The sequence below is a fragment of the Nymphalis io genome, chromosome 4, assembly GCF_905147045.1.
Source record: "Nymphalis io chromosome 4, ilAglIoxx1.1, whole genome shotgun sequence".
In the NCBI taxonomy this organism is placed as follows: domain Eukaryota; kingdom Metazoa; phylum Arthropoda; class Insecta; order Lepidoptera; family Nymphalidae; genus Nymphalis; species Nymphalis io.
The window spans coordinates 10,506,815-10,524,849 of NC_065891.1; the positions used below are offsets into that span (position 1 = coordinate 10,506,815).

The 18,035-nt window shown below is 32.0% G+C and overlaps 1 protein-coding gene across 2 annotated transcripts in view; it reads left to right on the forward strand.

The window, feature by feature from the left end:
* The window catches only part of LOC126781829 (venom dipeptidyl peptidase 4), a 42,686-nt gene extending 27,395 nt beyond the window's left edge, over positions 1–15,291 (forward strand). Inside the window, exons 1-17 of one of the 2 annotated variants that reach the window (XM_050506906.1) lie at positions 397–657; positions 871–1,192; positions 1,729–1,823; positions 2,622–2,699; positions 4,695–4,956; positions 5,320–5,489; positions 7,981–8,072; positions 8,792–8,912; positions 9,261–9,353; positions 9,741–9,874; positions 10,772–10,979; positions 11,730–11,914; positions 12,256–12,450; positions 13,033–13,190; positions 13,581–13,666; positions 13,947–14,072; positions 14,356–15,291. In XM_050506906.1, coding sequence (XP_050362863.1) covers positions 928–1,192; positions 1,729–1,823; positions 2,622–2,699; positions 4,695–4,956; positions 5,320–5,489; positions 7,981–8,072; positions 8,792–8,912; positions 9,261–9,353; positions 9,741–9,874; positions 10,772–10,979; positions 11,730–11,914; positions 12,256–12,450; positions 13,033–13,190; positions 13,581–13,666; positions 13,947–14,072; positions 14,356–14,445 — 2,358 coding nt within the window. In that variant the 5' untranslated portion in view covers positions 397–657; positions 871–927 and the 3' untranslated portion in view covers positions 14,446–15,291. Of the gene's footprint in view, positions 1–396; positions 658–870; positions 1,193–1,728; positions 1,824–2,621; positions 2,700–4,694; positions 4,957–5,319; positions 5,490–7,980; positions 8,073–8,791; positions 8,913–9,260; positions 9,354–9,740; positions 9,875–10,771; positions 10,980–11,729; positions 11,915–12,255; positions 12,451–13,032; positions 13,191–13,580; positions 13,667–13,946; positions 14,073–14,355 lie in introns of those variants that run through there. The other variant, XM_050506905.1, reaches the window with a different exon arrangement.
* Positions 15,292–18,035: the final 2,744 nt, after the last annotated feature.

Here is an 18,035-nt window from a genome sequence, read left to right on the forward strand (position 1 = left end):
TTAATATAACTTTATAGTTAAATTTAAATTAATGGTATAGTAATAGTATTGTAGCTATATGCCAATAATCACTAAAATCTTTTGTTGGATGGAATAGAAAACACGTTGCCTCGAGAACATCACTGTACCGGACGTCCCGTTTCTCAGGAAATTACGTCTATGTGGTCAGTAATAAAGATTAGGCCGCCCTTACATATACTGAAAATTATAATATCGAGTAATGTGATAATATTGCAATTTAAGTTAAATTCATTATTCCGGATAATTGATGCGTAAAAAGACTATGTCATAGTAATTACAACTACTATATAATAGTGTTTATAAGTCAAGTTGATAACCCTCCTGATAACGGTGAATCATTGACCACTAGAAAATAAAATCAAAGAAGTGAAACTGATCGTTCAGTATTATAAATCAGAGGCGAACATGCCTTAGTTATCGTGATTAAAATAAGACAATTTTAATACCTTAAAGGAAGTTAGAATTATTTAAATCGTGAATTTTTAATGTTTAATATTAATTCATGCTTTTTATATCAGAAGTTGAAGTGGTGATATCGCGACTTTTAATAAGTTGTTCACCTTGCTGAACAATTAGGATGATATAAGACCTGATCTGTTTTTATAATTGTCAGTTTATACAAAGTTTTCCTGTGAGGTTGGTATTCGTTGTTTATATTGAATTGGTTTGTGCAAGATTAGGATCAATCTAAGAATCTAAGATGAAGAACGATGTTATCTGTTATCTCAGCAACAGTGTTATATCTTTAAAAAAGAATGGTGTTATCTAAAAGATCCATTTGAGTGTTTTTATCTATTTGGAAAAAAGTGATATTGTATTGTTTCAGTATAAACGATTGTATTTTCGCAGGTCCTGGTTGCAAGTAAAAAGTCGAAAAGAGTGACATATGCTATCGGTTTTGTCGCAATGTTGGTTGCGATTGGTGTTGTTATCACCCTTGTAGTGTTGCTAACCGGAAACGATGCAGGTCCGGCTGAACCTATTATATCAACGACGGAAGGTCCGACATTCCCAACAACAATAACTATACCATCAACGCAATCGACGACAACAACAACAACGACTACAACTGAGGCACCACCATCGACGCCGGGGCTGGGTGAGATTAATTTGGAAGATGTCATAAATGGGGAGTTTGCTTCGCCTATATTTAATGGGACTTGGGCATCAAGTAAGTTTTTTTTAAACTTTTTTAGTCACCTTCAGAAATATAGTTATATATATTTTTACTATGCACTAAATTTATTAGTGTCATATTCAAATAAAGTGATAAAACATGGTATGAAATATTTCTTATAATCACTTAGGTTGATGCAGAATGTACAGAAACTACTGGCGGTAGGGCATTGTGCAAGCCCGTCTGGGTAGGTACAACTCACTCATCAGATATTCAACCACCAAACAGCAGTACTTGTTATTGTTATGTTCCGGTTTGAAGGGTGAGTGAGCCAGTGTAATTACAGGCACAAGGGACATAACATCTTAGTTCCCAAGGTTGGTGGCGCATTGGTGACGTAAGCAATGGTCAACATTTCTTACAATGCCAATGTCTATGGGCGTTGGTGACCATTTACCATCAGGTGGCCCATATGCTCGACCGCCAACCTATACTATATAAAAGAATCTAAGTTTGTCACAAACGTTTTACGTAACTTATTTTACGCAAGGACGTGATAACAGATTTGATATTTCAATTAATTATTTCAGATGGCGAAATATTATTCAGAAATGCCAATGGTGATCTGGTGCTGTATGACGTTGATTCAAAGAGTCCAACAATCATTGTTGCAAATACATCACAGGTTTATATTTTTATTATAATTAATGCGCCTTTTTTCATAAGATTTACTAATAAAATAATCACTCAAAATAAACAATACAGCTAAGTTAAAGTTAAAAAACTAATAATAAAGCTACCATACTTCGATCATATTCAAAATATAACAACTCTTGTTATTACCTCTACTGTAATCAGCCGAGGCAAAAATGTGTTATATTTTTAATAAAAGGAACAAAGATATAACTTGGAAAAAGAGACGAATATTTTTAATATTTTTTTTTGTATGGAGTTAATTTCATTTACATAACTATAATTTGGGTTGAGCTAGGAAAATGCTAACTAGTTATACTTTTAAGCGTTTTTTTTTAAATTTAAATTGCTCTGTTCTTCGATGAGAATAAAAGCTTAAAGCAATTTTATTAGCTTTCCAACAGAATAAACTTTACTTGCAAAAAAATAAAATGTTGTATATAAGAAAGGAATACACGTTGTTCCGTTGATAGTTGTATTTGTATATTCCAGTGTAGGTGTAATCATTCAATTGATATATTATGAAATAAAATATAATTATAAAACTTAATGTGTGTAATTACTTATAATGTGTTACTTACTTTGTATATAATCTAAACCTTACTTAATCTTGTCAAACACCTTAAGCGAAACTTTGTTAATTCAGGCGTTTTACACGAGTTCTAGTTGAACTTAAATTGTTAAAGTTAGTATATACTTGGAAACAGTGTAGCCAGTCGAGTGCAGCTCAATTATATATTAAATGTATATAATGATGTGACATGAATTTTCATTAAAAATATTGTTTTAGATCTTACAACAATCCTTCCGAGTGACGGAGTTGTCGCCTGATGGGAGATATGTTGTGCTTTCTTACAACGAAGAATCGGTAAGTATTTTTTAATTGATGCATTTATTGATCGTGAAGCTTGTTTGTTGGCGCTACACACTCATTATTTCTCCCACCATCAAATACTTTGCATTGCTATGTTCCAGTTTAAAGGTTGACAGCTAGTCGTTTTGCATGCCTCGGAGACATAACATATTGAGTCCCATTCCTTGGCGTCGCATTATCACAATTGTTGTTTAATGTTTTTTTCAAGCCAATATTTATGGTAGGGGTCTGTTCTCTTATTAAGAACATAAAAAATGGGAAATACAGATTAAAAAGTGGGTTTGATCGTTGGTTGCATTTTCAGTAAGCGCAACTAACGTAACAGTTTTCTGATACAAAATTATGGTTTAGGTTGTTAATAGTTCGCAATTCATTGGCAAAAAACGCTATATCAGATGCCTCGTACAATTTTTAAAGAAAATGAAAAATACGAATTGTGTCTTAGCTGGCAGCTGCTCTAAGCGCTTTTAAGAAAAAAAAAGTAATATCACTTATATTCAGCTTATTCTATTGAATCACGAGTAATTCTCAACAATTTTTTGTGCTTTTTGTATATAATATCGTTGGAATATAAAAGTACTGATGTTATATTAAGAAAATAAAACAGACCCTTTTAAACTTAATCACGATAGCGTAATTTAATAAACAAATGGCGTAAAGTAAACGAAATTAATTCAAGACTCGTGTCTCTAAAAGCTTTATAGCAACAGACGTGATCTTAAATAATGTTACGCTTACAGAAGGATCGAGGAACCTAATGGTATAAAATTTATATTTACAAACATTGACTAGAGTGAATGAACGTTGAGAGTACACAGATAATATTATATAGAATTATTATTAAAAATATCAAATATAACTACTGACTGATGACTGGCATTTTTTCGGTATCTCTAAACTCTTAAATCGTGCACCAATATCTCGTTTAGTTTTTGTTTTTAAACTTAATTATGATCAGCAAGACCAGTTTTTAATTAAAATTTTATGGAGGTAAGTTGATACAATAAAGGCTAAGCGAATACAATATTAATTATTGCCTCGTAAGTATAGTGGCCAGATAGCAGGCGCAGATCCTAAGGTCAAAGGTTCAAACCCCAGGTCGGTCCAATAAAAACTTATTGGATTTTTCTGACAAAAATTCTAGTAGCAGCCTGAAAGTTTGTACACTCCCGTGCCTCGGAAAGTATGTGAAACGGTGGGGTACTGCGCCTAAAATCTTTCAGGTCGTGATTGGTTGCAAGCTATTAAAAATCCTCGTATTATCGATTCTAGCTATTCTATCTTTAGATTTTTAATAAAGATATTTTTTGCTTGTATCATACAAGCGTTAAACTTTTTGCACTTAAATAGACCATAAAACCGAAACAAATCGAACCTTGACATAACAATTAGTCACAGTATTATGAATTTATTTTGTATTGTTAACACAAATGTTTGGCACTTTTACTAATTGCTTTTTGAACATAAAATAATATTTAGTTCAAACTCTGGTGTGAATGTTATTTAGAGTTACTTAAGTTTATTATTAAATTATTTTTATTAGTTTTTTTTGGCATATTCGGCGTCTAGGAAAAACTCATCGAGAGGTAATAATGGTTTGAAATTCATCCCAACTACTGGTGTTCCTCAAAGATCACATTTAGGACCTTTATTATTATTGTGTCACGTTCATAGATGTATGATCTACGTAGTTCTAACTAAATATCATTATATATTTACTTTAGATTATTAAAGTTGCCAAACTAACAACTTAGTTATGTAAAATTCATGAATTCGATAATGATTCCTACTAAATGTGTTCACGAGAAATTTTATTTCAGCCAAAGAGATTGATTTTATAATTATTATTTATTTTCTTTCAAAATATTGCGTACACCTTGACTTGAGATTAAAATAAGTAGATAATTAAAAAAAAATTGAATTTTATATCATATATATATGTAATGACTACCTTTAAATTAATAAATAAATGAAGTCATATAATTGTAGGTATACAGGCACAGCTTCGAGGCTCGATATTCAGCGATTGATATCATAACTGGTGAGGTCATACACATTACTCCTCCCGGAGTTGATCTTGAGGATGCAATTCTCCAGAACTTCGTTTGGGGTCCTTCGGGTACAGCACTGGCTTTCGTTTACTTGAACAATATTTACTACCAATCGAATTTGACGAATGCACCTCAGCAAGTAACGACTAATGGACAAAAGAATATTATCTATAACGGTGTTCCTGATTGGGTATATGAAGGTATGTTTTTGTTATATAAATTTTTGTTACATTTGAAATTAAATTAGTAGTTTTTTATTCGTACTATTATTAAACTTCTTTAGTGTTTAGACATAAAATATTTAAATCGTGGCGGAGATACGATATACAAATGCATTATGTAGCACTCGCTTCAAGAGCCTTTAAAAAGCATTGAGTATAAGTGTATGTAATGTATCAGGCAGTGAATACCGTTTCTCGGTATTTTTTAAATCATAAAACGCAGGCGATTTAAAATAACATCAATAACAACATATCTGAAAAATAAAAAATAAATCAAGAAAAAAACTTTGCGTTCACTAATTTTATCAAAATTTACTAATGATTCGTTTTGATCTTGTGCAGAGGAGGTGTTTAGTTCTAACAACGCGCTCTGGTTTTCGCGTGATGGCTCCAGGATGGCGTATGCGACATTTGACGATACAAATGTTAGGGTAATGAAGATACCGCACTTCGGCATACCAGGCTCCGTGGACTCTCAATATACAACTCACCGCGATATAAGATACCCGAAGGTAAGTCAAATTTAATTTGGAATCAACGTAGCCTGGTGTGGTATATAATAATTCGATCACATTTAGATCAAATAGATCTAAGGTTAGCGTTAAAAAATAATGAAGTAATGATTTTTCTTAACAACAAGAATTAATTAATTTAATATATTTTGGTGTAAATAACACAGATAACTAATTGTTATAGAAAATTAGTTTGCAATTATAACATATTTACGATATTAGAGCAAATCTAGTGAAATTAAAATAAAATAACATATTTTATTCTAGAAACTTTATTATATTATTTGAAATATGTTATACAAAAAAAAAAAAGATTAAATTGAGAATTTAAATATACAAAATATAATTTAGTATTAAAAAAAAAACTACTGGATAAAACATGCCTGCGTGGATTTCCTCGTTGAGCCGTGATTCCGATTTTCTGGACGAAACGTCATGACTAGACTGGAAGGCTGGCTTCAATCCAGTAATCAAAAAGATGTTATACCTATTGTAGAAATGTTTTTGAACTAATACTCCAAAGTAAACTAAATATTAGTCAATACCTGTGAATTTTATGTCAAAGATACAATACAATGTTGTAGACTTTTGTCCAACACAACCAACACACCAACAGACCAACGTAGTCTTATTTAATACATTCTTTTGTTCGATTGAATCGATGTTTAAGTTTAAATAGCACCTGTGCGCTAACGAGACTAAAGGACTCTAAAAACTCAATACTGTATGTGTTTCATCCAACCCAACCAATTAACAATTAAAGAAGAGATAATCGAGAGGCAGACCAATATAAAAACGCTTCTCCAAATCGAAGGTTACACCCACCTCAATGATTTCGCTACAGCAAACTATATTTTCATATCTTTATAGAGATTTCGTAATAAAACTTACCTAATGCGTCTAAAAAGTTTTTATACACTAAATAGTTTTGTAAGTCATTTTTTGGATTGTTTGAAAAAAAAATGTTTAGTTACTTTAATGACGGCGAACTGTTTCGAAAAAGTTTGCTAATTTGAAACATTTATGCCAGCACAACTTCATACTCGTGTTTACGCTTGGATTAACGTTACTAGCGGTGTTTTAAAAAAGAAAAACCTAACTTAATTTAGCATTTTAGTTTTACCTTTATGAACAAAACATATTTAAAATGATATTTTACCTTTTTTAATATATTTAAAGACAAAAAATGTATTTAAATTAAATAAATAAAAAACCCTACCATCTTTTAAAAGACATTTTATAACAAGTTTTCTGATCTAACATTTTCTTAATGTGATCATAATTCATTGCATTGATTGAGTGTTTTTGTTCGATAGGACATTGTGTTTATCTTACATTTTCTCGTATGTCTGTCTCAGATACTCACTAGTCTACTTAAAGATTTCTTATATTGTAATTTAAACTTTGTCATTGTGCATTTTCATTTAGTGTACAATTTGTAAAAGTATATGGTTTTTCCTTTTGCGAAGAAGGTTTGGAGCTCATTATGCTATTGCGACGCGGGTTGGTGGATACAAATTCAGAATTCTGTTCACGATGTTTTATTTCACCTTGTAGAATGACATGACATAACCATAAATTAAGCACATGATAACTCAAAGTTGCTGTCCGGGTTTCATCTTCGATATCATATTAGCTCTTCCAATACACAACACTACATTATATCCTTAAATAAAATTAATTAATTCGTTAGCAGTGGCTTTATATCTCGGGCTTATCCATTAAGAAAATTTTAATAGCATCTAAGAATTTGCCGGGCGTTAGGAATTCACCAGGGTTACACTCGTAGTCACGAAAAATGTCGGATAATAAATATAAACCGAAATAAAACCGAAATATCTAATGATACCAGCTTTGAATAATATATGATGTCATTATGCTATGTAAACCAATGGTTTTTGGTTTCAATATATATACGACCCTTGAAATTGAAATGTATCCGAACATCACGGATCGTGAGTTTTAATCATTTATACTAGAGCGCATTTTATTTATTGTGAAAGGTTTATTTGTATATTTTTATGTACAAGGACTGATACTTATGATTGAAGATATAATGTGGAGATATTCAAAATAATTTCATTTTTTTTTCATAATAAGAACCGAGTGGTAGGTTTTCTGTATTCGTTTTGTCAGCCATTAATTATTCGTCTAATCAATTCACTGAATTGCTGTTCCTGTTTGAAGAGTAAGGTGTGATGGGAAATTGAGTTTTAAGATACCTAAGCTTACTTAAGATAAGAGATTTAAGTTTCAATCCCATTGTTTATCTATGGGTGAAATCTTAACATAAGACAGCCCAGTAACTCGCTTGCCTCCCTTTAATAAATGTATAGTTTTAGATATTTTATACAATTCATTATTGTTTTAGGAAAAAAAATCTTCTCGTGTAGAATACATATGTATACTTCACCTATTAAAATAAATTTCGTGTAAACGATCTTAGTATATTATCAGCCAAGTATGTATAATGATATTGTCTTATTTACAGTCTGGTACAACGAATCCAACTGTTAGAGTCAGCATTCGAAACATCGCTTCCAACGTTGACACAGTTTTCACTGCACCCACGGATCTTAATGAGTAAGTAAATTCATACTATTCAATCCTGCTAAACCTAATAGACCTTTAAAATTTACTGATGGTAGGGCTTTGTGCAAGGTCGTCTGGGTAGGTACCATCCACTTATCAGATATTCTACCACAAAACAGCAGTACTTGGTATTGTTGTTTTCTGGTTTGAAGGGTGAGTGAGTGAGTGTAATTACAGGCACAAGGCACATAACATCTTAGTTCCTTAGGGTGGGAGCGCATTGGCGATGTAAGCGATGTATAACATTTCTTACAATACTAATGTCTATGGGTATTGGTGAACATTTACCATCAGGCGGCCCATTTGCTCGTAAGCCTACTTATATTATAAAAAAAAAATAACACAAATTTTGAATCAAAATATGTATTAGATTCCTTAAAAAGTAACTCACTGACTGAGTTACATTGACTACGACTGTGACTTCTGCTTTTTGAAATTCCTCAAACGGTAGCGTAACTATCTCAATACAAAACAACGGCTTACTGTTTAAGGCTTAGAGTTTATTTCACCACGCTGCTCCAATGCTGTTTAAATTATGCACATTTAAATTTTGTGTTGCTTTCGGTTAGAATTCACGTGTTTGAACAACTAGGCCATCTGGCGTTGTAATTGGTTTGTACCATGATTAATTATCTCCAATGATACAAATACTTTAATATAATGCACACAATTGGCATGCATTCTATTCAGTTTTGACTTTCTCATTTCAGGCCAATCTTAAAAACCGTTGCGTTCGTTGGCAACGACAGGATTGCTATAATGTGGACGAACCGCGTTCAAACGACACTACGAGTGGTGATCTGCACTGAGGCATCTCCCACATGCACTCAGGTAATTACTGTAATATTAATTAATAGTAACAGCGGTGTTGTAAGAACTTATCTCGAATCTTCCCCGTGAAATGTTCACAACTGACTTAGCGTGTAAGAGTTTACGATGCGTGTATCATTTTTAAAATATCATAATTACTATAGTCAATATTGCATATCCCGATCGTATTGTTTGTTAAGTTACAACTAAGTAGTTTAACTATACAAAAATAAATGAATAATTTATAAATACATATATTTAGTTATTTATTTAATAATATTATTTGCTTTATACACCAAATGTCAGACTTGTAGGACATCAAATTAAAGTGATGATGATAATTTATTTGTAAAAACAATATTCTTTCAGATTTACACTTACTCGGAAGCTAATGGTTGGATTGATAACATACCGATGATATTTAACGAGCAAGGAAATTCATTCATCACAATATTACCTGATGTAAGTACAGAGTTACGAAATTATTCTAAATCAAAATGAAACTGTAATCAAATAAACTCTTATAAGTTCACTTTGTAATTTTAAAAGATAAATAAATTGAAATTTACCGCCGTTTAGGATTCTACCGAGTTGAACTTGCAATAATAAAGAATAAGGGATAATAACACATTTACTAATTATCAACCGTTATCTGACGCTCGAAGACTGTTAGTCCGTACCTTGTACTGAGCGCTAATCGTAAGATGTTTACAAAATGAATAAGTAATCATTTTATCAACACTAATATTATGATTATTTTATAAATTGGCATAATATATAAAAAATATATTCCTAGGGTTCTATCAATATTGTTATGTTGTTACTGACATGTTTCGTTTTAATTTTCAGACAGTAAACGGTGTTCGTTACAAGCAAATAATTCAAGTTACAAGCGGTACTGCAAACAACTGGACTTTTAGACGTCGTACTAACACACCTCATACTGTTGGGGATATCCTACTGTGGACCGCTGATAATACCATGTGAGTAAGCAAATGGTCTTATGTAAAGATTTGCTGTCCTATTCCTATTCCTTTATTTTTATTTATTTTTTTATTTTATTTATTTTATTTTATTTTATAGGAAGCCATCACAATTGTCAATGTTTTTCATGTCTGTCCCAGAAAATAACAATTCCAAATAATGACACTTATTATCACTATACATCGCAATTATAGGCTAACTCATCATGCAATTTCACATTTTCAGCTTCGTTCACTCCAACGTGAGACTTCCTTTTTGAGAGTGAAGGGCTAGAAAGTGTAGTTGTGTTTGCATGTAGTGTAAATCACTATAATATTATTAATAATGTCCTCCAGATCGATCTCGGCCACGACGGCCAATCTCAAGAGAGATTAGCCAACTGCGCAGTTAGACAGTATCTTTTCCGAATGGTCACTGTGGCTGTAATCATGCATAAAAATGAAATCAGTAGGAAATATTATTAAAAAAAACATAATTAAAAAAAGATACTTTTATTTAATCCATATTATACTAAACTAATAAAGTTGAGTTTAAAAAAAATGCAAAATTTCGGCTCAATCAGTTGGGTCAAACTCGTTTATAGTTACTCTTATAAGATTTGACCAAACCATATTAAAGGTGAAATTAAATAAAAAGTTATAATAAAAAAAAACAAATAGAAACCCTTAATAATTTTAAAAATAAAATGCCAAATAAATTTGAGTAAAAATATTATAAGTATTCGTTTTAATTATGATATTTTTACCGACAGTTCTATTAAAACCGTCATATGTTCGAGAAACGTATAGTTTAACATTACGAAAAACTTCACATTAAACATTAAACAGTGTTGTTTATATTTTAATACAGCCGGCCTTAATGTTAATACTTAGTTGAATGATATTTTTCCGTTTCAGTTGGTATAAAGCCAATAGTGAAAACGACACATCAGAACAGCACATTTACACATTAAACAACAATGACGTCGTGTCTTGCTTCACGTGCAACATCGTGCGACCTGATGGCGGTCAGTGTCTGTACAACGAAGCTGTGATTGGCTCTGGATCTCGTATTAGTATAAACTGTGCTGGACCCGACATACCTCAAATTTACATTCATGATATTGTAAGTATAGTTAATTACTGATGTTCCATTTTCAAACAGTGTTTTTACGACATTTTCATGTTACCACAAGATTTTTTATTCTTTTAAGTGTGTTAAAGTTCATAAACAAATAAACATTATGAAAAACTCAATGGTGGGCCTTGACTCCATATCAAAAGACTAATCCTGGCAATCTTTTAAAAGGGCGTTCAACCAAATTTTATCGGTTAAGCCGATTCTTTGTTATTATTTAAAACTCATGCAAAACATTTTTAATTATTTTTTGCAAATCATTATTATCCCATACGATACGCGCCTACCATACGAACCACTAACGCTATTTTTTATTTAAATGACATAAATAACGCTAGGATAATCAAAGCGTTTGTGTTTTATGTGTGTTAATTACATATTTTGCAAAAAAAAGATGATTAAGACGGCTCAGCGGCTTGAACACATGAAATCTTAATCAAATATTGTGGTTTCAAGCCCGAGTGAGCACAACAGTATCATCATGCGCGTAATTTGTATATATAACTCATTTTGTGCTCAATGATGAAGAAAAACAGCGTTCTTTTTCGACTTGCGTGTTTCGGATGAAATTCTGAAAAATGTGTATCATACCAATCCACATTAGAGCAGCGTGGTGGAATAAGATCCAAACCTTCTCCTCAAAAGGACCTCTTTTTTAAGTTTTAGCCCAACGGTGGTTCATTAACAGCCTATTAGGATGATATAATAATATTTAATTATTTTTGTAATATTTTCTAGAACGGTACTCTGGTGTCTGTATGGGATGACAATTCAAGAGTTGCTGAAATTGCGTCCGCATACACCGTGCCACTTACCTTACGCAGGACCGTACCTTTGGGATTAGGTCTTCCTGATGCGGATGTTCTCCTCCAAGTGCCATCTGATTACTTCTCACGTTCAAACGTACCACTATTGGTTTATGTGTAAGTATTATTTTTATAATTTTTATTATATTATATGCTATTAATATTGATTTGGCTAAAAAAATATATTATTTTATTAAAAGATTTAAAGGATTTAAAACCGTTTTGAGATGAAAAAAGTAAACAAAAAGTATTATTTTAATTACTATTATTATATAATATTTTACTTTATGTAGCATAGAGATTTTATTCGTCTTCGTATGTATTTATAAGGGGTTTATATAAAGCTGAAAATGTTGCTTGCTTAAGAGCGCGAAATCGCTACCAGGCAGATTTAAAAAGAAATAGTTTTGCACTAGATTGCTCATTTATTGAGAATGTGTTAATTTTTTTTTTCTTAGTTATGGAGGTCCCGATACAGCTCTAGTCACAAAGCAATGGAACATTGATTGGGGTTCATCGCTCGTCAGCCGTTATGGCATCGCAGTGGCTCGTATTGATGGAAGAGGTTCTGGTCTTCGTGGAGTTGAAAATATGTTTGCGCTGAACAGAAAACTAGGAACCGTTGAAATCGAGGATCAAATTACTGTTGCCAGGTGAGTTATATTTCAGGAATGATTAGTCATTTATAATTATTTTATTTATTTACTTATAATCAACAGCATTTCATAAATGGTTGTACTATTCAATATTTTCTATTGTAATATTCAGTCGATTTTATTTTGCCTGTGCCTGAAGTTAATAGTGGAGATAGTAAGACATGATTAAATTATAAAAATCATCTAACTCAACAAATATTAGCAAGTTAAAATCAAGTGTTGCGGTAACTTTGTAATTATTACAAGCCGTCTAGTTTTTTAAAATAAAATAGCTAGGTGGACGGGTATATGGACTACCTGATGGTAATTGCTTATCACCGCCTATAGACATCGGCACTGCAAGAACCATCTATGATTACCTTATCAATGCGCCACCAACCTTGGGAACTAAGATGTTATGCCCTTGTGCCTGTAGTTACACTGGCTCACTTACCCTTCACACCGAAATCCAACAATACTGAGTATTGCTTTTTCGGGGTAAGATAATCTCATGAGTAGATGCTATCTACTCAGACGTTCACGACCATGTTCGTGGTAGTAGTATTTTTTTTATATATATAATTAAAAATTTGTCATTAGATTTCTCCAACAACAAACTCATTGGATAGACCGTAATCGTACGTGTATATGGGGCTGGTCCTACGGCGGTTACGCGGCGTCGCTGGCGCTGGCGCGTGGGGGAGACGTCTTCCGATGTGCTATTGCTGTTGCCCCGGTCGTTGATTGGCGGTTTTACGGTAAACTACATTTTTGATAGAAACTGTTCCTGCTAATTGCTTGCAGCATTTCCCCTTTGAATCGTAATCTCGATCCTCTGGGCGAAAAATAAATCAGCACCAGTCACCAGTAGAGGCAATAAGACGAATATGTTATCAATTATATTGGAATATTATTATGAGATTTTGTTTATTAAATGGAATCAGAACCAAAAAATCAATACATTATATGTAAATATAAAACACATTGTATGATATAAAAATGTTGCTATCACATCTGTATTTTTATGATAAACTGTTAAAATTAGCTTTAATTTCTATGTTTATTATTATTCTAAAAAAGTAATATTGTATGTAATAATATCTTATATAAAAAAATATTGAATATAAAATCTGAGAAAATTATTATAGACACCATCTATACGGAGAGATACATGGATACTCCGCAAAACAACGTTGACGGATACGCGAACTCATCTCTTCTAACCGAGGATGTGGTAAGTGTGAAGTTGTTCTGTTTAACGCTAGATGGCGCTATTTATATATAATTTCTATTAGTATTTTTTGTCATATAAACGATTTATGTACATCATTTATAATTATCGTGTATTACTAATATAATTTACACACTATTACAGTGTGTTATTTGAATTTGGAATTCAGTTAAAAAAGTATTTTTTTAATCATTTATAATAGCATATATTTTTTTAATTTTTAAGTAGAAAAGAGGTTTAATAAGTCTTCATATACATACGGGGTTTCACAATTATATTACAGGTGGAGGCTTATAGAAGCAAACGGTACTTCCTTGTCCACGGCACGGAAGACGATAACGTACACTACCAGCACGCCATGTTGATATCCAGGCTGCTGCAAAGACGAGATGTCTATTTCACTCAGATGGTTAGTGTATTAAATTTAAATGTTTTTATTTAAATGGCATTAATCAACTTCAACTTTAATAGCGACAAGTATTATAAAAGAACCGATAATTCTAACTATTATTGGAATTATTTAACTAACATGCATATTTTTCAAATTATTAACAAATTATTTATTAAAACTATAAAATTATTAAAAACAATAACGTAAAGTTAAAGTAAAATTTCACTGCTCCCAATTAAACACGACAGTTCTAAGTATAGTCTGTGTTTGCCACTATTTTAAAATATCAAAACTATTACAGAGTTACACCGACGAGGACCACGGTCTTGGAGGAGTGAGGCCACATCTTTACCATGCATTAGAGAAGTTCCTAAAAGAAAACATGTTTTAATATTTTTCATTAAACTTTATAATTATATTTGTAAATCTATATGAGATTACATACATTCCAATAAAATATATAATGTAGATAGATTAAAATGAAATTTTGACAGCAATTATTGCTTTAAAAATTGCTTTTGTCGTACAAGATTGCGGTAAAAGATAGATTGCACATTAGATAAATTAATGTATTTACCACAAAGTCTTCAAAGCTTAGAACTGCGATATGAAAACAGCTGAAAACTAGATGTAATAGAAAAAAGTTATAATATATTCAATGTATGGAAAATAAAAATGTTACACCACGCATGTTAGACTTTGGCAGCGCTGGACAGCTTCAAATAATGGTAACCTAAGACATGTATTAAATAGCCCTTATCTGCCCACGGGGTCGTTTATGACCCACTGAATTAATTACAATTTAAATAAAAAAAATTTATAAAAAAGGTGTCAAATATTGTTATGGCCATATATGGAATTAATACGTTCACTGCATTACGTAGTCAATTGTATTTCATTAGCTTATCACAATGATAAGCATTTTTATTAAAGTATTTTTTGTACTTAACAGTTTTAATAAAATTTAATTATATTGAATTTAAATAAATTATTGCTTTATTTATACGTACAACAAGATAATAGTTATTGTAAATATATAGTATTATATATTAATTTTAACGTTGCCAAATACAGTCAGTATGACAGGGTCATCTGCATATGTATGTTGAATTTCTTTAAATTATAATTTCATAGATATGTCTTCATCGATAATATAGCAGATAAATAATAGTTTGATTGTAAATATCTATATTACCTTTATTTTAAGTATCAATTCTAATAAAAGTGTTTTCTATTATTTTCTTTAATTATTTTTCCTATTTAGCAAATATGCCATTTCTATATATAAATATGATTTTGATTTTTTTTTCAATTTTTGATGTTAATTAAAACATGGAAAAATAAGTTATAAAATTGATAAATGAAAGCTTGAGGAATAATTCTTATTAATTATGATCGAATTTCGACCACTGACAAACACTTCTAGAAATAACGACGAGAAGATACACTGGGTGATTTTCGGTCTGTGTAAACTATAATAGGCGTCATGCAAATTATCATGACAATATCTTTATCTTAATGAATACCAAGGTCACGATTAAATCGAATGATTAACTTCCCATAGACACAGCAGAGATAGAATACTCGAGACAATAACGTTGATTCATGAAGAAGGAAATGAAGACGACGACTCTCTTGCTTACTCCTCCATCATCCATAATTTTAAACAAATGAGTTCGTAGATAGTTTGTCAATATATCATTAATATTTACTCGAGTTTCGGTTTGTTTATTTGGAATTTTTATTATGCCGAAGATTTAGGAAATAGCTAGCAGGTATAATTAACCACATATATTTTATTTGCTTAAAAAAGTTCTGTGTACATTCAGGAATGTTTTATTGTTATCTGCTTACAAGGCTGCTGTACAACATTTAGCGGTCATAGTCTAACGTTTTTTATCGATTATATCCATCCCTAGTAAGTGATCAAGCTATAAGGGTTAGGTCTAAAGGTCAATGTCATATCGCTGTTTGCGTCTCGCCTCCTATAGCTAAAAGCTCCTGCAGTCCATTAGCCAAGATAGGATTTTTATTTAGAATTCATTACAGTAACGGTATTGTCTGCCCTTTGCCATGAATTGTGTTTTATTGAGACCTTCGGACCAGAATTTTATGCATTAAACTTTATAGCTTGTAGCTTTACATTTAACTTAATACTATAACATGACGACTTAAAAGCGCCTTAATGAGCTTAATTGAATAAATAATATTATTTTTATAAACATTTATATGTATAAATTAACATATATAACAGTAACAGTAACATCCTGTTAATGTCCCACTGCTGGGCTAAGGCTTCCTCTCCCTTTTGAGGAGTATATTAATATATACCCCGTAATCCTGTACAAATGTATGTAGTAATAAACGTATCTATTTTTATTTGTGTGTGTAAAGTCATGAATGTAACTTTATGATATGAGATTTGTTTTTTTTTCATACGATCAGTTATATGTTATGACACAATTATAACTTGCCTGTTGCAATCCTTTCATTTTGTTTAATATGCAAATTAATCCATTAAAATGTTCTATTTTCCTCAACTAGATCGTAAATTGCGTTCCGGAGTTTTAATTTAAGTGTCTGTTACTTAGACACAGTTTTATGTCATATATGAAAATGAATTTTGGTATACTTGGTTGAGATATATATAGAAATATGAAAATAAAAATAAATAGATGACGCATAAACAATTAAGAAACATTATTCATAAAAATACTTTCTCGCTGATCATGTTTGAACTTCGATGAAGCCTGTCAGTAGACATCTACAGAAAGTTTATTCCAAAGATTTACTGTCATATGTAATAGTAGTTTTATTATATTGCAATTGGTATAAGATGATTGAATTTCTTTCCGGTAATATATGATAACTTTATTACCGATCAATATGATTAAATTAATTCGTATTATGATTCAGTACTTGGTTAAGTTTCTTTCATTTTGAGTACAAACATAAGTAATTATTTCATTTAATATCGCAATTGTTTATAAGAATTAAATGTTGTTATGCAAAAAATATTACATCATGTATTTTCATATCTGACAATGTCACCATGTTATAATATAGCATAGCATGTTGAAGTCGGGTTTTATTATAGGCTTCTTACTTTAATTTTGTACAGTTTAAAAATATTAATTATTATTAAAGTGGCAACATTTTCCAGCTTCCTACACAAGCGTAGCCTTCGTGTTTTAGTTGATGGCTGCGCTTCACAATTCTATGTAGTGAATGCTGGGGTCCCCCAGGGATCTGTGCTATCTCTCACACTCTTTCTTTTGCATATCAATGATATGCTCTCTCTTGGGAACATACATTGCTATGCAGACGATAGTACAGTGCATGGTAGATACCACGGACGTGCAGTGGCTGGGCGAGTGGAAACTGAGGAGAGGCGGGAGAATCTTGTCATTGAACTCGATAGGACATTAGAGCTCATCGCCAAATGGGGTTCTGATAATCTTGTTGAGTTTAATGCCAAGAAAACACAGGTATGCGCTCTCACAGCAAAAAAGTCACAATTTTTCCCTCTTCCCTCCCTCTGTGGCACACCGCTGGTGATACAAAGCAAAATCGCCATGCTGCGGATGGACGTTCGCTGCGACCTTAGTCCAAGGGATTACATCGAGGCTGTTATAAAAACAGCTTCAAGGAAACTCGGAGTTCTGAACAACGTGCGGCGTTTTTTCACGCCACAACAACTGTGCCTGTTATACAAAGCACAGGTACGGTCTTGCTTTGAATATTGCTCACACCTTTGGGATGGCTCCGCTAAGTACCTACTGGAGGCCTTGGCCCGGTTGCAGCGACGTGCAGTCCGCATTATTGGCGATGTGAAGGTCACAAACACCCTTGAGCCTTTACAATTGCGTCGAGAGATAGCAGCGCTGAGCGTTTTCTATCGACTGTATCACGGCGAGTGCTCTGAGGAATTATTCTCTCGTATTCCTGCTTCCCCCTTCCATCATAAGTCTACGCGTGCTG